This window comes from Podarcis raffonei, chromosome 17, assembly GCF_027172205.1.
Source record: "Podarcis raffonei isolate rPodRaf1 chromosome 17, rPodRaf1.pri, whole genome shotgun sequence".
Lineage (NCBI taxonomy): Eukaryota > Metazoa > Chordata > Lepidosauria > Squamata > Lacertidae > Podarcis > Podarcis raffonei.
Window position 1 is genome coordinate 6,020,001 of NC_070618.1, and position 23,263 is coordinate 6,043,263.

Genomic DNA, 23,263 nt, shown 5'->3' on the forward strand with positions numbered 1-23,263 from the left:
AACCGTTGCTTAACTAGTCAGTTAATGGCAGTTTTAGTAAAATGAGGAGACAGTTTTAGGGTATCATGTGGAATGTTATTATAATATGTCCTGCATCCCAAAGGGGCACATTGTATGTAATTAATTTGCCAAAAATTGCATTCAATGTTACCTCTAGTTTCTCTTACAACATGTGAAGTCTGAAAAACAAAGATTACTTAAAATACAGACTGTGAGATTTCTGGGAACTAGAATAACTAGTGCAAATTTATGTTCACTTCTAATACAACTTACTTTATGAATCTAATGAGAAAGCTGGCATATTATTTTCATGACAGACTCTAATAGTAAAGAAAATTAAAGACTGGAGATTGCTAAGTTAATAGTACTTTATGGTGTAAAATACGAAACTTACGCTTCTATTTAAACACTTTACCTCTTTCTGTCACTAAGGTAAAACTATACTAAGACAAAAACAGATATTTTCTTCTAGTTGAACAGTGCTTGAAAAAGCTATTAATAGTTACCTTTGTTATTTCATTACCACAGTGTAATACTGTGGTTTAGTTACAGTATGAGTAGAGAACAAATAAAGCAATGAAAGTTTTTGTAAAAATACAATCAGTAAAGCATTTTGTTATTTTCCTTATTTTGTCATTTTGCATTGCTTAGGATTAACATGCAGGAATTACATTCTGATTTGTTTATAGGTATATTCAAACATAGAAAAATAGTTTAGAATTCTGAATTATTGTATGAAATTATAAAGTAACTTCCAAATAATAGTGCCAATCTTAAATGTTGATAAAGCCCTTTTAGAGCACTGTTTGGCATATATTTGCATTTTAGGACCTTTACGAACTTGTCTTCAAAACTTCTAAACTTGAGCAAAAGAAAGGGAAAAAGAAAACTGTTACTGGCTTTCTGACAATGGCAGGGAGTGTGTTAAACCAGTGTAAAATTCAATTAAACTGTCTAGCCAGGTTTTCGAAGCTGAAATGCAGACCCTTTCAGTTAAGCTTCTTATTTTCCTGTGACCGACACCAGTGGATACTGTGTTATGCCAAAACCAACAGGCTGTAAAGCACCTTGTTTCATGCTCCCAGCTGATCAATATTTTTATTTTCCAGGCTTGCCCAGAAATATGGAGGCAGTATCACCTAACAGTAAGTAGAAACACCTTTTTTATTTTCTTCTACCCCCAGCCTATTTACTCTTCAGTGAACTGCTGACCATAAAATATAGACAAGAATCTTGTGAAGGAAGATAATAAATATCTGAAGAGGTTTTGCACTGAAGAATGCAAGAATATACTATGCTTCTTCCCCCAACTTTCTTTGAAAACAGTTTATATAACAGTTTTCTTTGAAAACTGTTTATATAACAGAAATCATTCATGTTGGCATCGTGTCACTTTGCTGCCTATAACTTCATCAGTAGCACATCATAGTATAATAATATCTCATGGAAGCACAGAACAGTACTGTTTACAAGTATCATGATCATTCCCAAGTACCAGCATCTATTTGCACATTGTCCAAGGAAAATGATTTTTTCAGCATTTTTACAACTTGTATAGAATGGGAAACTATCATAAGTTTTATCAGTTGAACCTTGTTTAGGAGCCTTAACTTACAAAAATAGCTGCACAACAAATAATCTTCCGTCTTCCTACTGAGCTTGTTAAGCCCAGACAGAAACTAGGGAAATGCGGGCTGTCCATTTGGTTTACGACAAGATTAAATGTTTTGTGTTCCAAAACTTTGTGCAAGTTTATATTTGGCTTCATAGTCCATATAAATACTGAGATTCAAGTTGATTATTCTTGTTTTCAACAGATCATTAAGTGGCCAACAGGCTCAAGCTTGCAAACATCCACCTTCTTAAGTTATTTCATTTAAAGAAATACTGTTGGTACATGTGCTTTCCAGTATGTTTCTTTTGACATTTTAGGATGATAAATCTTTCCCAGTTTCTCCTTAGTTAAAAATACTTTTTTTAAATAAGTAAATATGTGAGGTTTCCTTTTTTTTATTTACACATATTCTTTGAGTTATCAGTGAACTTCACAAACCATTATATGGTGGAAGTCATTCATTATGTTTCAGGAAATTTTTATTCAGTATCTTTACTCAAATTGAGCTTTAAACATGGAGAAATTACTTCAATATTTCAAAATATTTTTTCTGTAGTCCCACTTCTGGGTACTAATCAGTTTCTCAAAAGGGATTTTTATCAAGGCAATAGGAAATAGAAATTCTTACTTAAAAATTCATAGTAACTAGTTTGCAACAACTAGAACCATTCAGTTATTTTAGACAAATTTTGTAACTTCTTTCTTAATGTCTGTACTTCCTTGTAATGTTTGCAGTATGTACAGGATTCCCCTAAATTGGGGCAATCCTTTACAGAACATTTTCTTTGTGGGTTCCAGCGTTGAGGATACTTCATTGCTACAACAGAAAATTCATCTCATGGTTAATTAACTGGCTTTTGTTTTGTTTTATTGTTTTAAAAAGTCTACCTTCATTTCCTTAAAAGTTTCTATTTCAATATTGCTGTAAAGGAAATCATATGAGAACATAACAAAAACAAAGCACAGGTAGGATACAGTAGGATACAGTGTAACAAAGCTAAAGTAATGAAATGCTTAAATGTAGTAGCTACTCAAAAGAGATACACGAGTAAATAGTCATTTGTATTTGTGTTTAGATACATACATATACTAATACTAAACAGTTTATTCCACACTTGTCACAAGTTTGGTTGAGCCTAGTTGTTAACGTCTCTTAATAAACCAGAATGTGAAGTATATATCGAATCTGCATAAACAGAACAAATTTTGAATATCGTACAAATATATACCATGTAGGTAATCTTTTAATCCCACTTATTATGCATGTTTGTCAAAGGGTTATATAAAATGTGTGGTTAATTTTTCATGCATAAGCAAAGTGTCCCTAATTAATCATTGTGAATGCTTGTTCAGATCAACAGAACAATATTTGTCACTGCTGAGGCTCTTGGTGATTTTATTCGTTTTGCCAATTTACTGAGAGATTGGGGTGCCATCTATCGACTCATTGAAACTATTGCACTCACATCTATCTTTAGTGCAGATAATGATGTGTAAATAGTGTAACTGATGGTTATGGGTTGTTCTTAGGTTTTGCTTGTGCTTAAGGTCTTTGAAATTTTAGCTCTTTGAAAAAGCTGGTGTCATAATGTCAGCCTTTTCTGTATCCAAATGTCCTGCCAGAAAGAAGAAATTGCAGGAGATTATACAAAGGACTGAGAGATTTAAAGCAATGTTTTAATTAATTTACTGCAGATTTCTTGTTAAATATCTCAGTAGTGTTGGGCTTTCTCATAATAGTAGTCTAGGCGTACTGGTTGCTTTGTATGCGATGGTTTCTTTAAGTTGGCAAATTCATTTCCTTATAAAAATTATTACATAGTCATTTATACATTAAAAGTACTACAGAACTAATCATATTAAATTGTCATTTCTCTTTCCATTTTTTAAAAAAGCTTTTCCTTGGTAGATTTTACAGGTGGCTGTTTTATTTTTTTTTGAAAATCAAGATGTTGTTTTAAATGCTCTTAAGCCTAGAATGGCTGACATACTGCACCAAAGAGTTCACAAATTCAGAGTCACTTTAACTGAAGTAAAAGTGTATAGTTTGGTATACATCTATTCCTTGTTTTATCTGGACTGAATTATGCCCCGTTCATATTAATATTTTACATTTTGAGTTGCAAACATATCCTTGCCACATTTTCATTGGGAAGATAAGGCTTAACTTAAAGCTCCTTCTGTCTTCTGGCCTTCATGACTCCAAATATATTGACTTTTAGGAAATAGTAAGAGAATTGCAATTTTGCATGTAGAAGATGGCCCCATGAAGCTTTAACATGGGTGGGTGAGTGTTTGGATAATGCCCCCATTACATTTTCTGAAATGTACCCAATACCAACTAATAATGTCTATGATAACTGTTAGTAATGGGTGCATGTTTTTGGTTTTTTTAAAAAGCTAGCTTGGATCCAAAGTGATCTGAGTCAGTGGCGAGGAGGAACCTGGAAGTGGTAGATTTTTCCTTCCAGTAGCAACTCTTTATAGGATACTGCTCTGGATGATTTTGGGCGGCTTTTTAAGGGGCATGGGAGGCTGTTGTCTGAAGGATGGAGATTAAAAGCTTCGGATCCCAACTATAATGTTTAACTAGCTTTCAGAATATAGTAGAACTATTTTTTTGCACTGTAATGTAACATGTTTCTGGTAATAAATCATTCATTGCAATTAACAATTAATAAATAACTTGCTTTCTAATTTTCTGTTTTCCACCCAGAAAACAACTTCTTTTATTTGACTCTATCAGTATTGATAAAAGTATGTGTATATATGGGGTGGATTAACTGCTCGCTAATATTGTCTCCATAAAGTTAAAAAATCTGGGAATATGTATAATGTACGTGGATTCCTTGCAATGCAATTGGAAGGTGGCCTATGAAAAATGCAGGGTAATACTGTATGGGGTAGAAAACAATTGAACAAAACATATACAGTGTCTTCATTGGAACGAACCAGGGTCAACATTTACTTACTTGAGGCTTCACATATATCGGGTACAGTATGTCTGGCATAAAATGAAACTGTGTAGGTGTTATAACCGTGTAGCAAATCATACTTAGGAATAATGTGCATGCACAAGTATATATATCCTGGCCTAAAATCTATGAGGCCTGTGGTGTGCTATATATCATTATGGACATTGCAATTGGAAAAATGTGTTTCATGTAGTGTATAATATGATTGTTTTTCTATATATATATTTTAACAACATATTTATTTGCTGTGGAGCTGGGTTTCTTCTTCTTCAGGGTATCAAAGTCTCTCCCATTGCCTTGCTCTGTGCATGCAGTGAGCCCCCCTCCCCCACCGCCTGCCTTTTCTCATTCATATCAAAGCCCCTCGCCCCAAGATGGCCACCAACAGAGTTTTACAGCCATCAGACTTTAACCACCAAACACTATCATTTAACACGCTTTTTGACAGTTTGTTAACCTTACTTTTAATCCACTTACATTAAAAAAGGTGAACCAGGAATTGCTGTTTTCGTATGTTTATCTAAAAGACATGAAGACACAATACCTCTTTTGTGCTTAAATTTTGTGCTTGTATTTCTTTGTGTATGATCATTAAAATTCCGCTTGGTCTCCTACCTTTCTTTGAAATAAAAATGTAAGTATGCTTACTTTTAAATCTGAGCTGCACAGAGCAGCTGCTGAAATTAAGCACAACTACTGTGTGTGTGTGTGTGTGTGTGTGTGTGTTTCCCTCGATTTAAAGAAATTATAAGAAACTTTATTGTCCACAAGGCCTATTCTACAGAAGAGCAATGGTTTAGCTTTTTGGCTGAATTACTCAGAGATTGGTTCCTCATAATCGCACCAATGCCTATCCTAGTCTGAACTACGACATTTGAACATATAAGCCTGCTAATTGTTGTTATATTATGGTGATGTTTACAAAAGGGCGGTCTGGGATTTTCTTCGTTTGCTTTATTTAAAAGAATCTTTAAAATAGTTGTATGGCTTTTATCTAATTTCCCCCCAATATTTTGAAAACGTACACAGTATTTTGCCATCCTGTTACCCAATCCTATTCATGTTTACTAAGAAGTAAGTCCTGTAGGATTAGGTTGGATGTGCTTGGAAGTAAATGTGTGTAAGATTGTAGCCTTCATAAGGTGTGTTAACTCTCAGAGTTTTCCAGTTGTAGCATTTACAATTCGTATAATCTATTTTAAAGAATGTAAGTCATAATATTATGTATAATTTGGAGACTATCATATTTATTCTAAGCTTCTCATGCCCAAATGTGTCTTTCTGACTAATTAAAATTCATTTGAAACTTTAGTTATCTCCACTTTATATGTGAATTTATGAAGAAAGAGTCATTTGTAGTTTGGGGTAGAGAAAATTGTCAGATGAAAAGATAATTTATGCTAAAAATAAAACATGGTTTCACAATAAATTCTACCTCTTTATTCAGTTGTGATAGATAGTTATAGATAACAAAAGCTGCATTAGTTGACATTTTAAAAATCATTTTGTTGTTTATTTCCTGGAAGGCTTGCATTTTACAGGTTTCCATTTAATTCATAAAATATATACCTGTCAGTGGCTTTTCAGTTAAATTGAGAAATCAAGGAAGAAATTAATTCAACATATGATAAGTACACTAAGTTGAATTTATTTTGTCTTGATTTGTTTCAGGGTGCTTTTTATTAGTTTTTGTTAGAAAAACTTGTCACACACGTGTAAATAGTGAACATGCACAAGTAAAGCAACACTGCATTATCTGTACTGAGAATTTCCTCTTATCCATAATCTATCTTTTTTCCAGTAAATATCAAAATACCAAATATATTACTTTTTATTATCATATGACAGACAGCAGCAGTAACTATCTGTAATCTTATTAAAAGCAGCATTAAGTTTGTAATCCTGTGCATATATACTTGGAAGTAAATTCCGTGGAAGTTCTCAGCTAACATACATAGACTTGGTCCATATGGAATGTTTATGTTTCCAACCTGCTGAAATGCAAGATATTACTTTTCTTATAAGGTGCTTTTTCTGGAGCAGTTTAACAATACTTAATTCTCACTGAAATTAGGAGGACTTCCATTTAAACAATTACTGGGGGCCAGACTAGATGACTCTCAGGGTCCCTTCTACAATTCTATGGTTCTACATGTTGGATTGTATCCTGTGTGATTCAAATATTCTCTAACTACATAGTGATTTCAATATATATGGTTTGAAATATGAGTGTGATGTAAGTGCAAATGTGGAGGATGATATCCAATGGTAGTCATACTTTGAGTAGTTTCATTGATTTCAGTGCTTCTCCTCTGAGCGTGAGTTGCTTGGTTATCTCTCCCAACCCTATTTTTTAAAATTATACACAGAATATGTGTATAATATAGTGTTGCCTTGTTAAAAATTGTTGACGTTTCTAAATATTTTTACGGCCAGGGCATTACAGAATACTTTACTCTGACAAAAGCATTACCAGTAAGCCTTGCTAGTTTACGTATTTTTGATATTTACTAGTAAGAGGCAGATGATATGTTTATGTCTGAATGTTAGCTATTTCCCTTCATGCTTTTGTTTCTGAAGCTTGGCATATTGGACCACAGCTTCTGCATCATGCATCTGTTGTACATCCCTACCTATAAAAGCTCATAGATAAAAATTCAGTTTTAAAGAATGTGAATTTCCTAGTTGCTGCAACATGCCCTTGCACTTTATTTTTAATTGTGCTATGTACAGTCTCTCTAGTTAGAAATATTCACCCAAGCCATCATGCTTTTAAAAGATATTTACATGTGACTTGTATTGAAATAATGTGGATGGGGGCAGGCATTTTGAGTTTACGTCCCACTGAAAGCAGTGCAGTGTGGATATTGCAGCAATGACACACAAACGTGCATTCTTACCTAAATCCATCACAGAGTTAGGCATGCTGTAGCCCACTGAAACATCTCTCTTTGTGCCAAACCTAAAATACAATTAATAAAGAAAAATGTTTATAAATGTTGCATTAAAGTTCTAAATTGCATTAACTTATAGAAGAATATAGGATATAAAATTGAAATTGGATGGTGTTGGTCTCAAATTGCAGGACTGATTATTGTTGCTACGCTATTGTTCCTGAATAGTGGAAATGAGATACTTAGGTATTAAGTTTCTTGCTTGAGAAAAGAAGAACCTTGCAGAAACTTCTGTATCAGCTGCTATTAATCAAATGAATATTTTGTATTATTCATATAATAATTGCTGTAGAAATAACTTGTTACAAACTGTACAGGCAACAGTTAAATTTTCTACAACTCCTCAACGTCTCCGTTGGGAGAAAAATGTAACAATTTTAAACTCCGTGGGCTGTTTGATTCTACAAATATAACTAACTTTTTTTAATATTTTAAAATAATTCCTAAGCCATGTAGGCATCAGTTTTGAAATACTGACCACGTGAGAGTGTCTAACAGTACAATCCTATACATACCTATTCAAAAGTAAGTATCATTGAGTTTATTGAGGCTTACTGCCAGGAAAAATTGTAGCTTTCTCTAGGCTTATGTCTTTAGATGTTTTCATAGTTAAGAGTAATTGAAATTAGTGGGACAAACTTGCCTTGAATCCACATTTGTAACTTGTTGTATTAGGCATGCAGGATGAATTTTGTGCAGCTAATTACAGATTTGCATTCTGCTTAGTATTTTCTTTTACACAGTTTAAATGAGAATTTTTTAGAGGAAGGTTAGTCAAAAGCTTGCATAGATCTGAAGGATTCCATCCATTAACTTTTACTGAGTGTACTTTCTCCCATGCTAGGTTGCTTACCCACACACCTTGCAAGTAAAAAAAGGGGGTGTTGATTGCAGAATCGGTTTGGCATACTCCTGCCTGACTCAATAAAGGATTCTATAAATCCTTCCAATGTCACTGTTTTTCTTATGGAGTGACTTGCTTATGCAATTTGGGGGAATAAGGTTGTAACCACGGCCTTTTAAGAGGACGTGGCTTCCCTTTCTTTGCCTTTGAAAGCCCTGACCGAGCATTTATTTAGCTCATTTTTGTGCTGAAAGGTGGGGCTTAATCAAATTTATGATGTTTTCTTCGAATGTGCAGTATTTTCACTAAAGTAAAAGAGGTGTGAAATTATGCATGTTTTATGCTCCCATTTCTGTAAATATTTGCTCTTTGATTTGTGTACAAAACATCGCTGAACAAATTTTACTACATCTTGTACAGTCTTTGTATTTTAAACGGGTTGTATTTATATTTTAAAGTTTACATTAGAATTGTGGCTTTAGTGAGGTATATAAAACCACTTGTAATATGAGCTGTCTCCAGCTTCCAAAGGGCCTAATGGCATTATTTCATTAAGATATTTATATACCTCATTAATTGGCACCAATGACACCTAAAGTGGCTTAGCACAATAAAAAATAAAATAATATTAACAAATATAGTCATACCTCAGGTTACAGATGCTTCAGGTTACAGACGCTTCAGGTTACAGACTCCGCTAACCCAGAAATAGTACCTCGGGTTAAGAACTTTGCTTCAGGATGAGAACAGAAATCGCATGGCAGCGGGAGGCCCATTAGCTAAAGTGGCACCTCAGGTTAAGAACAGACTTCCAGAACGAATTAAGTTCTTAACCCAAGGTACCACTGTACACCAGACTCAATACATCAGCATATAAAACAGAGCCATTAAAAGATATAAAATATCCAGCTAACAGTTACATTAGCAGCCAAACATTGTTAATTCAAAATATTTTATTGAACAAATACTGATGTGTGGAGGACAGTGGTGCACTTGTCTCTTGAATATTACTGGGATAACCTTCCAGACTTTGGGCACAACTACGGAAAGCACCCTACACTGTGCCCAGGCAAAACAAACCTGCCTACGTGGAGCAAAACTTCATTTTCAGAATGTGCCCATCAAATCTGTCTCTGGTTGAGTACTCGCGCAGTCCTCCAGTATTCCAAGTTCTTGCGATCCGTACAAACCTGGATTTTGTGCTGCGCCCCTATTAACAGATGTCTCCATCGGCGAAACGCTGCATAGATCGCAAGCAGTTCGCGGTCATACACCGTGTAGTTTTGCTCCGACTTGCTCAGCTTCCTTGAGAAAAAGGCACACGGCCTCCAGCCCTGCTGGGCCCCTGGCTGCAAAAGTACCGCTCCAATGGCTCGGTCTGACGCGTCGGTCTCCAGCCTCATGGGCTTCTCCAGATCAACGTGCAGGAGCTGCTCTTCCGAAGCAAACGCCTTCTTCAGTCTTTCAAATGATTGCTGGGCACTTTCTGTCCAGGCAAACTTCTTTTTGCTACTGAGACAATCTGTGATGGGCGCTGTCAAGTGGGTGAAGTTCTTGATGAACTTCCTGTAGAAGTTGCTGAACCCTAGGAACCTCTGCACGTCCTTCCGGGTTTTGGGAGCCTTCCATTCCAGCACCGCCTGCACCTTGCTTGGGTCCATAGCTAGGCCCTTGTCTGACAACTTGTACCCCAGAAACTCGACCTCTCTGGCGTGAAATTGGCATTTCTCTAGCTTGACCCACAACTGGTGCTTCTGCAGTCTCTTTAGCACTTCCCTGAAGTCTTTGACATGTTGCTTCTCATTGTCCGAATAGATTAAGATGTCGTCCAAAAATGCTACGCAGTTCTTGTACAGCAGGGACCCCAACACGTGGTGCATGAAAGCTTGAAAGCAGGCAGAGCCCGACTGTAATCCAAATGGCATAACTAAGTACTCAAAGGCCCCCAGGGGGGTGAACATGGTAGTCTTCCATTCGTCCCCCTCCCTCATCCTAATCAAATTGTATGCTCCCCTGAGATCCAGCTTGGTAAAAATTTTCCCCTGCCTCACCCGTGTTAAAATGTCGTCAATCCTGGGCATTGGGAAGGTCACGGGTTCTGACACCAGGTTCAAGGCCCTATAATCCACGACTAACCTGGGCTGATTAGTATCTGTCAGGGAACTGACATCAGAGATTAGCGGAGAGGGAAGTCGCTCCAATGATGCAGGGGAGGGAACTAGCAAGGAGCGAGAGAGAGCTTCCGCTGGGGAAGGAAACCAAGGTGACACCAGGAAGAAAGGGGAGGCTGAGAGTACTTCGGAGGGAAGGCTCCGAGACTCTTCCAGTGAGATCAGTGGGGAGAGCGCAGGACCTCCGCTTGGCACGCCTACTCTGCGCAGAAGGCTTCCGCGCAGAGAAGCTAGGTGGAGACTGGCTGTCAAGGAATTTTTATGTTGGAAGAAGTTCAGGAAACGCCCACTGACGGATTCTGCCAGTGATTGAGACAGTCGCGTTGTAAGGGGCTGTCAAACTAGGGAAAGGTTTAGCTACACAACCCGCTTGGAGCAGTTTGGAGTTTTACGCATAAGCAACCCCAATTCCCATTACAGTATCCTTTTTGTCCACAAAGAACACCGGACTGCCCCCCACCGCCTTTGATTCTCTTATGAACCCTCTCTTCAGGTTCTTGTCAATAAATTGCCGCAACTCCTGCATCTCCCGGTCAGACATGGCATACAGCTTACCCACTGGCAGCTGAGCCCCTGGGAGTAAGTTGATTTGGCAGTCAAAGGGCCTATGGGGGGGTAGTCTACCCGCCTCCTTCTCTCTGAAGACTTCCTTCAGGTCAGCATATTGTGGTGGCTCCCTTTTGGCTCCACAGCTAGCCCAGCCACCCTGGTCACTGTCATCCTTGGGTTCTCCCCCCCCTCAGACAGTGTTCCAAGCAGTAAGCTGACCCAAAGGTGACTGACCGCTGATGCCATGACACTACTGGGTCATGCAGTGCCAGCCAGCTCATCCCCAGTATTATTGGGGGTCCTGCCAGTGTGGCTATGTGAAAGGCAATGGTCTCCATGTGCCTGGAAACCCTCATTCTCATTGGCGGGGTCTGGTGTGTCACTTCCCCTCCCAGAAGTTCCCTGCCATCGATGGTGGTCACTTGCAAGGGGAAATCCAGGGGCAGCAGGTGGAGTTGGTGCTCTAGAGCGAAGTCCCTGCTGAATAAATTGCAGGAGCTGCCTGAATCCAGCAGTCCCTTCACCTTGACTGGGTGCCCGTTCGGGAGTTCTAGCACCACTTCTATGGCTATAGCTGCCCTGGGAGGGTCAGGCTGGGGCACTTCTATTGGTTGCTGGCCTGGCTGCTGGCCCCGCTGGTTGGCAGCCAGGCGTGGTCGTTTCCCTGCGCCTGCCCTTCCTCTCCCTTCTCCTCAGAGCCAGCAGCTCCCACCATCCCTTGCCAGGCCTTTCTTTGAGGGCAGACCCTGGCAAAATGTCCTGGCCGTTGGCAGAGGAAACACTTCTTGGTGGTTTTCCAATCCTTTCCCTCCCTCTTGCGACCTTCACTGGAGTTTGAAACCTCGCGCGCCATCTATTTCCATTGGCTCAGCCGCCTGGGAAAGCTGTCTCGGTATTTCAGGAATGCGGTAGTCATGGCAACGTTCCCCTCTCACTTCGTGTTTCTCCTGAGCCCGCGCTTCCTGCCGCACTCCAACCGCAAGCACAGCCTTGGTCAGCTGATCCATTGACTGCGGGCGGGGCGCGCGGGACAGCTCGTCCTTCACCGTTAGGGACAACCCCTCCTCAAACAACATTTGAATAGGTTCAGAGTCCAGATCCCACCCGAGCCGGTGGATCAACATCACAAAGCGCGACCAGTAGTCTCTAACTGATTGGCTCCCCTGCTTGCACCCCATCAATTCCCGCCGAGTCACACTTTGCTCCACTTCACTGGAATACATCGCATCCATCCCTTGGAAAAATTTCCTAAGGTCCTTCAAGGCAGCATTTTGCGTCACCATTAGGGGCCTGATCCATTCCCGTGCCCCATCCTCTAGATGCCCCCCAATATAGGCCACCCTTTCCCCATCATCAGCAAAGTCATTATGCTGCAGTTCCAAAGCATACTCTATTTCCGTTCGGAACGCGTTGTAGTCCTGGGGCTTCCCCCCAAACTTGTGTACCAGCCCCGGTACCTTCCTTGCGATGGGGGTGGGTCTGACCTGTGCATTCTGAGCCCGTCTTTCTTCCAGCCGCGCTGCCAGGAGAGCCACATGCTGTTCCAAATCTCGGTTCCTCTCTACCAGATTTTGCACTCCAGCTGCTTGCTCCGTCTCTCCGGCTTCTCTGGTTTGGCTCATTATGCTGCCTCCCTGTAGCTGCGCACAAGCAACATCGGGGACTGACGGATTGCTGTAATGGTTATAGGGGTTGCTCGTGCGTAAGTTGCCGCCACTCCTGGCTAGGTTACCTGGTTGAACCCTTTCTGTCTGGACAGCCCTTCACTTCGTGGCTGTTTCAGTCGCTGGCAGAATCTGTCCGTGGGCGTTTCTTGAACTTCTTCCAGCAAAGAAGTTCTTTGACGCCAAGTCTCCTCCTACTCTCCCTGCGCGGAAGTCTTCTGTGCAGGGAGGGTGTGGGCAGCGGAGCAACCGTGCTCTCTCCGCTGGTCTCCAGTGAAGAGTCCTGGAGCCTCCTCTCCGATTCCCCCATCTGCCCCCCTTCTCCACTGGTGTTACGCTGATTTCCTTCCCCAGCAGATGGGCTGCCTCTCTGCCTGCTGGGACCCTCTCCGACATCTCTCTGGAGCCTTCCCTCTGCCTCTGGCTCCGATGGCAGTTCCCTGACAGTTTCCTTCCACTTTTAAATCTACAATTGCTAGACAATAATATTGTGTGAAATCATACACAAGTATTTTTTAAATGTATATTATAAGCTTTTCTGTGTTGTGAAACTACTCATATTTCAGTTTTCCATATAATATAATGTTTATATTTGTGGATGTTGAATAACTGATGATCACCTCCTGTACCCCCACCTCAAATATACTTTTCAAAGTTCTGAATTAACTAGAAAGTTTTGTACTTAACTAGGAAGCAGTTGAGTGGGCACATGTGGAGTATGGGAATCCTGCAAGTAAACTGGTCCCAAGCTGTTAAGGTCTTCATATACCAGTATAACACCTTGAATTTGGCCCACTAACAAATCAGCAACTCGTGCAGATTATAATCTGACATGGCTCCACTCCTATCTGCAACTGTGCTGCAGCATTCTGCACTAACCGAAGTTTGTAGGTCAATCACATAGAGTGCATTGCAGTAATCCAGTCAACAACAACAAGAACAACAACTTTTTATTATTTATACCGCACCCATCTGGCTGGGTTTCCCCAGCCACTCTGGGTGGCTCCCAGCAGAACATTGAGAACATGATAAAAGATCAAACATTAAAAACTTTCCTAAACAGGCCTGCTTTAAGATGTCTTCTAAAAGTCAGATATAGTGGTACCTCGGTTTATGAACTTAATCCATTCCGAAATTCTGTTCTTAAACCAAAACCGTTCTTAAACCAAGGTGTGCTTTCCCTAATGAGGCCTTCTGCCTCTGGTGCCCTTCCACCATTTGGATTCTGTTCTTAGACCGAGGTAAAGTTCTCAAACCAAGACACTATTTCCGGTTTTGTGGAGTTTGTAAGCCAAATCGTTCTTAAACTCGACTGTTCTTAAACCCGAGGTACCACTGTAGTTGTTTATTTCCTTGTCATCTGAAGGGAGGGCATTCCACAAGAAGGCCCTCTCCCTGGTACCCAAGTACAGCTGGTAAAAGGCACTTCTAGCCAGTGAGGCTACCTGGGACTCCAGTGACAAAGCTGGATCCAGAAGCACGTTCAGGCTGTGTACCTACCTACCTCAGGAAGAGTGAAACTCAATTTAGGACAGGCAGTTGACCGATTTATCAGGCATGGCAACCACTCACCCACAACTTGCCTCCAACTTGGCAGAATTCAAGCTCAGCTTCTTTTCTCTCATCTTTTCCACCACTTCATCTAGACACCGATCCAGGACCCACCCACCCACTTGAATTCAGCTGTTATGGAGTAGAGCTGAGTGCCATTAATATACCAATGGCACCTTGCCCCCAAACTTCTAATGACTTCACCCAGCAGCTTCATTTAGATATTAAATGGCATTGGGTATAAAACACTGCCCTGCCAGCAGTCCAGAAAACACTCTCCCAGTGCTACTCTCTGGACCTGGTCCTGTAGACAGGAATGGAACCACTGTAGCACAATGTCTCCCGTTCCTATTCTGCAAAGCCAGTCAAGGGGGATACCATGAACAACGGCACTGAAAACCACAGAGAGATCGGGTAGCAGGAGAAAAGTTGTACTCTATTTGCCCTGCTCTCTGTAAAGGTCATCATCTGTAAAAAACAACAACCAAAAACGAAAAAAACACCTATTGGTGTTATTAGTGCAGCCATTATTTTGTTAGGAATGTGATGTGTACATTGATTTTGAAATCGAAAGCAATTATTATTATTATTATTATTATTATTATTATTATTATTATTATTTATTATTATCAGCAGCAGCAACAACAACAACAACAACTGTACAATTTAGGATCTCATTTACGGTTCTGCATTTTCCCCCTTAGAATTTATGAACAAGTCTTCTATCTGCAGTAACTTACGGGCTTATACCAGATGTGACATGATTTACACTTACTCATTGTAATAAAAGAGAAAATTTTAAAATTAAACAAAAATTTAGTGAAATTTCATTCAAATCCCAAAAGGATCATATGAGAGTATACAATACTACGGCTGACTGAACACCATCCGATTTTCATGTTGAGTGTTATGAAAGAATGACTGAGTGACTGATGACACACATGGTACAGGGGGGCCAAGCTCTGGGTCTTTTGAGCCAGGCCTCAGATCTCCTACCCCTTTCTCTCCTTTTAAACTTACGTGGTGTTTTGTTTTTTAAACTTTGCTTATAGGGTGACTGGGCATACAGCAAAGTGAAATGCTGGTAGGATGCCAGTCACCCACTATCTAAATTTGTCTAGAGGCACCTATGCATCTAAACAGGCATATGCATATTTATGTCATGGACCTGTGTCCCAGAATCCTTGAAGGACGCAGCAGTTCTCCTGATGACACAACACCTGTGCCAGTGAGTGGGCAAAATGGGCAATGTTTTTGGTGTTTTGTGCAGCTTTTGCTACTTAAAGAAGGAAATAAGTTCCGTTCTTTGAAAGATCTTCACTCCTTCCAATGCTGCATCACGGATCTCTTCTCTGTGTTTTGTCTTTTAAAGTAGTGGACACCAATTCACCCGGAAGCCTAGCTCTGACCCCTATTTTATAACAGCAGGATGTATGATTACTCCTGCAGGATTTATGGCAGTGTGAGCATATAGCTGAAGAAAAAAATGTGCCGTATTAATCATTGGGTAAGCTCCTAGGTAACGGTTTGTTAGCAGCATGTAGTTTGGCATCATTTGAAACTTCTGCACTGTGACATTAAAAATTTCACAAGTATTCAGCAGCACAGTGGGAGAGGAGATGTTGTGTTACACATGTTTCACTGTTCCCTCTCTGCATCCGAAATGCTTAGCCACTGATAGTTTCTGTTATCAGTGATCCACATATCAAGAACTGATTAAATGCTCATATAGAATGAACTGATATTTTTCTAAATGTTACACTCACTGTAAGGCTCACAGTGTTTTATAATAATACATGATGGTGTTGGTTGAGAATTCAAAGACTGATTCTCTCCGTATTGTGCAGTGGTATACTGTCATGTCTGTAGCAGTTACTACATGCTGGTGGGATCTGACATGGCGGGGAAGCAGTTATTATTTCCTTCCTGATTTTTAAAAAGCTTTTAGTTACATCAGTGATTCTTCTGCTTTGCATGCAGTCTTCAGAAGTCATCAGTTCCAGATTCTTTAGAGGAGATGTTCAACTACTCAACGTGGCATGGAACCAGCCCAGTCATTCCCAGTGAATCATTTCTACCTTCTAAAAGCAGAATAGCCGGGGATATAAAAATTATGGCTGGGTTTTGTAGTTGAGCATTAGTTTCTACTGAAAAGTCTGTCCTGACCATAATAGCAGAGCAATGTTCTATGTACAGTGGTACCTCGGGTTAAGTACTTAATTCGTTCCAGAGGTACGTTCTTAACCTGAAACTGTTCTTAACCTGAAGCACCACTTTAGCTAATGGGGCCTCCTGCTGCTGCCGTGCTGCCGGAGCACGATTTCTGTTCTCATCCTGAAGCAAAGTTCTTAACCTGAAGCACTTTTTCTGGGTTAGCGGAGTCTGTGACCTGAAGCGTCTGTAACCCAAGGTACCACTGTATTTATCAACACTGATGCTATCTGGTGAAATTGACTCATACTTTATGTAGGCTGATGAACACATGAAACTATTTTACTTTTAACCTAAGATTTATTCCATAGTTTTAGATTATCTTTTGCCATTCAGGGTTTTTTGTTTTTTTTAAAAAAATATAACTATTCTTCTTTCCTAGGCCCCAAGCACATACAAACTGGCCTCAGCAGAACAGAATTCTGTTTGCAGGGCTCTGGGCTGCTGGATGCTTGATTTGGATGCTCTGGCACATAGTCAGTGTGCCAGCAGTTTGTTCTGAGTTGGCCTAGAAGGGGAAGGAGGTTACACCTTGCTATCTACACACAGAGTAAACATGATTATACCCCAAAGCAAATGAATGTTAAACCATCTCAAATATTTCTAGTTAAAAGAGTTAATTTCAAGGTATAATGCAGACAACTACTTTTAATTGAAAAAAATGTTTCCCAATCAGGACAGAGACTGATTTAGCAGTGTATTGCCCAAATGCAGAAAACATTAATTTGTGATAACTTAAATTCTGTTACCTTTTAAAGACAGTTCCAAAAAGGCATTAATATGTAACACTCTGCAGTCTGGTTTGGATGTAATGCTAAAGTATGATGTGCTAGGTGCATGTGTTCAAACACACACACACATAATCTGCTTTATCTGCTGATACAACAGCAGGATATGGAACATGAAGTAAAACATCCATGCAATAATCCACCATACAATAATAATAAAACACCTGATCAAAACAAATGAAGGTCTTTAAAATAACACAGCAGGTTTTGTTAACATTCACATCAGGTAGTCTCTTCATAGTATTTTGAAACTTGGATAATACAGTGGCACCTTTGGTTGCGAAAGGGATCTGTTCCGGAAGCCAGTTCGCAACATGAAAAGCCTACAATCTGAAGCACCGTATCTGCGCAGGTGCACAGCGCGATTAGGTGCTTGTGCGCATGCACGAAACGCAATTTAGTATTTCTGCGCATGCGCGAGCAGCGAAACCCGGAAGTAACCCTTTCCGGTACTTCCGGGTCACCGCAGGACGCAACCTAAAAAAAGTATCATGAAGCAAACGTAACATGAGGTATGACTGTATTTTGAATCATTGCTAATGCTCAGCAGCACAACCCAAAGGTAATACAATGTATGATTTAAAATCATCAGGAACTTTTAATGACAACTTTGTCATTAAAATTATTACAAAGTAATAATTAAATATGGAAACTAATAGGGACTCTCCAAATGAGTTTTAAGAAATAATTTAAAATTCTGTTACTTAACGTAAAGTCGGCAATCACATTCACAATTAAACAGCTTAATTCTCATAAGCTGTTGTAAACCAATAATATCTGGCAAAAACTCTTCTCTAGTACAATGTTTAATAAAGGCATTCCATCCAAACAAAAAGTTGTCCTATTTTGTTCATTTAATCTAATAAAATATGTTAGCCTAGCTATCAGTGTATACTCTCAGCATCAATTATACCGCTCTGTAATAGACGAAATGTTACTAAATCTGAAATGCCCTGTTCATTTCCACCAGAGATGAAAGAAGTCACCCTTTTCTTTTTGGCCCATATTTTGTGCCCACTTGATCATATAGTCCTGGATCTAAACTTAACTATAATTTTTTTGCCATTTATTTAATAAAGTTAATTATTTTAACTGGGAGATGTTGAAATAAGAAGTTAAATGTGGGTGTTAGATTTAAAGCAGTAAACCTTCCTGGAAAAAATAAAAAATAAATTACCATTCTAGGAACAGACATAAGCATTCATTATACAAGGGTTCATAATTATTTTTATATAAAGATCCTGTATTTCTCTGGATAATCTTATACTGACATATCTTACTGGCTTGGTTGCCCAGTAATAGTTATACTTTTATAGTATTTGCTTTTTATGATCAGTAGATACATTTAAGCCTATTTCTGTTTTATCTATATTCAGTCTGTATCCTGCCACTTTCCTATACACTAGAATTTGACTCTGTACCTCCCTCAGCGCAACTTTAGGTTCTACTGCCATATCGTCTGCTTACATTTTAAACTTTTTCTTTTCCTATCAGGTTTTAATTAAATATCCATTTTATTGCCAGAAGTTCTATGGCTAACACAAAAAGAAGAAAAGGGAGGTGGTCTTGCCTAGTGCCTTTAGATCAGTGTTTCCCAACCTTTCCCTAACTGTGACCCCCCCTATGGGTGGGGGCAGTGGGGCAACTGCCCCCATAAGTAAAAATCAATACAAATCTGAGGTTCTGCCCCCCCAACGAAAGCTTGTCCCCCCTAAGAAAAATTCTGGCTACGCTCATGCCCCCTCCTATCCTACTGGTAGAAAGGTAGCTATTTTAATGTTTTGCTTGTAAATAGAATATGTTTTATTTATAATTTTTATAATTTATACAAAATACAATTACATAAAATGATAGGAATATAATGAAGCGTTGTTGAAGTAGAAAAACAAAGAATAATCTTTCTAGTGCAACTTCCTGCTAAACTCTGCTAAAGCATCCATGACGGATGGCTATCCAACCTCTGCTTAGAAACCTCCAAGGAAGGAGAGTCCAGAACCTCCCAAGGGAGATCCATCTTCCATTTATTATAAAAAGTAAACAACACTTATTTGACCCCCGTTATTTGACACAGAGGGGAAAACCATAGATACAGTCCGAAAGGTGCACAGGGAGTTCTGTATATATGGGAGAATTTCAAAAAGCAAGTGGTCCTCACTGACATGGTGCAAATAGATCTTGTCATCCGGAGGAGCCCTGGCTGCCTAGATAAAACACTATAGCCCCACACACCCTTACCTGGGAGTAAAGCCCATTGAACTCTGTGCGGCTTTCTTCTGAGTAGACATTTAGTTATTTACTAGATGCAAGTCAGCAGCACCAGACTCAGCTAAGAGCTGGGGTGGATTTCACCCCAAACCTTGCAGAGGTGGCAAGACACTGCTGATGGGCACTGCATTCCTTGGCAGCATCCAAAGGCTCTGATCCGCTAGGCGCTGGGGTGGATTGCACCCTGCACCTTGCGGAGTCAGGCCCAGGCTGCCACTGGACCTAACACTGGTGGCAGCAACAAGCAGCTCCAGCTTACCCAGCCCTACCAATTGCCCCCTCACCACCACACTTACCTGACCTGTGTGTTCTGGATCGCAGGCTCTACTGGTCAAAATGAGAGACTCAGCAATCATCCATTCCTCCGGAAATAAACCAGGATTGCTCCAAGAAAACACATGTGGCAAAAACGAGCATTAGGCCCTGGTGGGCCGCCCCCTTGGCCACTAGTGATTGGCCAAACGGATCGCCAGTCAATCAGGATTTTTTAAAAAATGATTTTTTCTTCTTCACTTCTCACTGCCCTCTCTTGAGTGCTTCCAACAAAAACTGCCATTCTATATTATCGGAGGCCTTTTCTGCATACCCAAAGAGTAACTTTGCTTGTTCAGTTTTAATAAAATCTTCCTTTTTATAATATTAATAATGCCTGTTGATCCATCAACACAGCTCTTCTGTGATGCCATTCAGCCGTTTTGAAGGAAATTGCAGTGTTGGCTGAGTAGCAAACACTCAGGTCTGCTTTTCTAGTAGGAATTTCTTGTTAAATAAATGAAGGGGAAGACATACTGCCATCTTTTTACTCAAAAGGATTCTGTACTGGAGTTGCAGATTTCTCAAGGCCAGGATTGTCTTTCCTTGGCAAAAGATATTGGCCCAATCTGCTTTGTTTGTTGCTTGGATACACCACATGGGGTCTTATAAGTCGCCCATGGGTCTTATAAGTCGCCCATCTCCACTCTTGTAATGAGCAATTGCAGTTAATTGGGGGGGGGTAAAACAATTAAACTAATGCAAAGGAAAAGGAAAACATTTTAATTGCATATGCCCAAACTAAAAACAAATGGTGTAGCTCAGAATAAAGCAACTTCTATCATTGCCATCTTGAATTAGCATCACCCTTACACGTTTGTTGTTCACTAGTACAGTGGTACCTCGGGTTAAGTACTTAATTCGTTCCGGAGGTCCGTTCTTAACCTGAATCTGTTCTTAACCTGAAGCACCACTTTAGGTAATGGGGCCTCCTGCTCCCGCCGTGCCACCAGGGCACGATTTCTGTTCTTATCCTGAAACAAAGTTCTTAACCTGAAGCACTATTTCTGAGTTAGCGGAGTCTGTAACCTGAAGCGTATGTAACTTGAAGCATATGTAACCCGAAGTACCACTGTAATATTTCTGCCCACTATTGCACATTTATCAATTACATCCTTAATCTTATCTGCAACGTCCTCCTGCATTTGGACCTGTTTCTGCATATATTGAATTATTTTATCATTGCTTTTGAATCATTTTCTTGAAGTATCTGTGGAATTCTCTGTATTTTGCTTTAATTTTTCCTCTGTTAACCTCATTAGTTTCTTTTCTCTTAACAATTCCTTTCCTTCATTCATATATTTTTAATTCATTTGGAAAAAATGTCCTTCATATCCTCTGTTTGTTACATGCCTACTTGCCTCCTCCTATCCAAGTTCCTCTCTTTTAATATTTCCCATTAGAAAAAAATCACAGATTTCCCATTGCAAGCTCCTTCTCTCCATGCACTTTACGTAACACTCTTAATTCAAATCTTAAATTCGTCCAGTTCATTCCTCTCCATAAGCAAATGATCAAATTCCTGAATCAAAGTTCAGTAATTATTTAATTTGTTCTTTAGCCAATTATTTTTTTAACTTATAAACACATTATAAAAAAACTGTTTAGCCTATTACTTTTATTAAGTTAGGGCACTAGCTGATGTCTCAGGAGGGGAAAGGCACCCCACAGGGAGTCAATTACAATATCAGGAAAGAAAAAAGGGGGTAATATGAATACGAATAGGCGTCTAATACAATATAATTTTCCAAATTGCACAGGTTCTTTAATGAGAAGAAGATGGATTTGACCCAAAGCTTACACTCTTTTTGACAGTCTTTCCTTTGTGATCGTACAGGTGTCGATTCACTTAATCTCAGGTGCAAGAATATAATAACATGGCTAGAGCAGTTACCACAGCTGGTCCCTTGGAAGCAAGTTCAGGCCGCCAAGAAGATATAGACACTTCCTTAAAGCTGAATGGTTCTCTCCACTGATCTACCCCATCTCTTGTAGTCATTAGTGAAGCTGCCTTTTTTTGTACTTTCCTTTGATCCTTTCTCTGAGAACTGTGCAGTCACCAAGGTTGGGCACTGCCTCAGCATCTGCTGGGAAGATACACACTTCCCAACTTCGTCCCAGGCCTTAAAGGAAGTAGACAGTCCATCCCTTCACTGGCAAGAGGTCTGATGAAGTGGCAGCTGAATAGCAACCCTTGCCCACACTTCCTTCACTATCCACTGGGAAGATATGTCAGAAGCCCAGCAAGGATCCTTCCCTTCCCAGCCTCTTCCCAGTCCTTCAATTCCTTAAAGGGACTAGACTAGACTAGGCTGTCCATCCCATTCCTGTAGGAGGCCTGGTGAAGCAGCAGCTGAAGAGCAACCACAATCTTCTCATCCACCGGGAATCTATTTGTTGTTGTTGTTTAGTCGTTTAGTCGTGTCCGACTCTTCGTGACCGCCTGGACCAGAGCACGCCAGGCACTCCTGTCTTCCACTGCCTCCCGCAGTTTGGTCAGACTCATGTTTGTAGCTTTGAGAACACTGTCCCAGCATCTCGTCCTCTGTCGTCCCCTTCTCCTTGTGCCCTCCATCTTTCCCAGCATCAGGGTCTTTTCCAGGAAGTCTTCTCTTCTCATGAGGTGGCCAAAGTATTGGAGCCTCAGCTATTTGTAGGACAGCACTAGAACGCACTAAATCTATTTGTAGGACAGCACTAAAACGCACACACATACACCATGTTTAAATTTATTTTTACACTTTCTCAGCACCTGTTCTTCTGTGGTTTGTTCGTTGTGGTCGGCTCATTATGCTGTTTTCTTATTGTGGACAAAAATAATATATTTCATTTAATGCACAGTTCCTTTTTTAAAACGTGCAAACACTTTAATGTTGCAGGTTATTTTGGGCACTTCCTGCATATTTAAGTTGGTTAAATGCAGTAGTTAAGATCAGAAAGTGAAGCTCCTCAGCATGTTACTAACCAATACAACTGATTCAGTGATATGTATCTACTAGGTTTCTAAGCAGTGCTTTTCTTCTAGAGAAAAGGGTGCCAGTACTGACCATTAAGTTGTTGCAGTAAGTGCCACACTTTTAACCAGTGCTTTCTTCTAGAAAGAAAAGGTGCCATACAGCGTACCCTTGAGTACCCCCAGGAAAAAGAACTGTTTATAAGTACAGTGGTACCTCAGGTTAAGTACTTAATTTGGTCCGGAGGTCTGTTCTTAACCTGAAACTGTTCTTAACCTGAAGCACCGCTTTAGCTAATGGGGCCTCCTTCTGCCGCCGCACGATTTCTGTTCTCATCCTGAAGCAAAGTTCTTAACCCGAGGTACTATTCTGGGTTAGCGGAGTCTGTAACCTGAAGCATATGTAACCTG

General features: G+C 40.0%; 1 protein-coding gene across 4 annotated transcripts in view; it reads left to right on the forward strand.

The window, feature by feature from the left end:
* Positions 1-23,263, forward strand: part of ZCCHC7 (zinc finger CCHC-type containing 7) — a 124,049-nt gene that overhangs the window by 85,310 nt on the left and 15,476 nt on the right. For all 4 annotated transcript variants that reach the window (XM_053370527.1, XM_053370529.1, XM_053370530.1 and 1 more), the window contains exon 6: positions 1,110-1,145. In XM_053370527.1, coding sequence (XP_053226502.1) covers positions 1,110-1,145 — 36 coding nt within the window. The remainder of the gene's footprint in view (positions 1-1,109; positions 1,146-23,263) is intronic.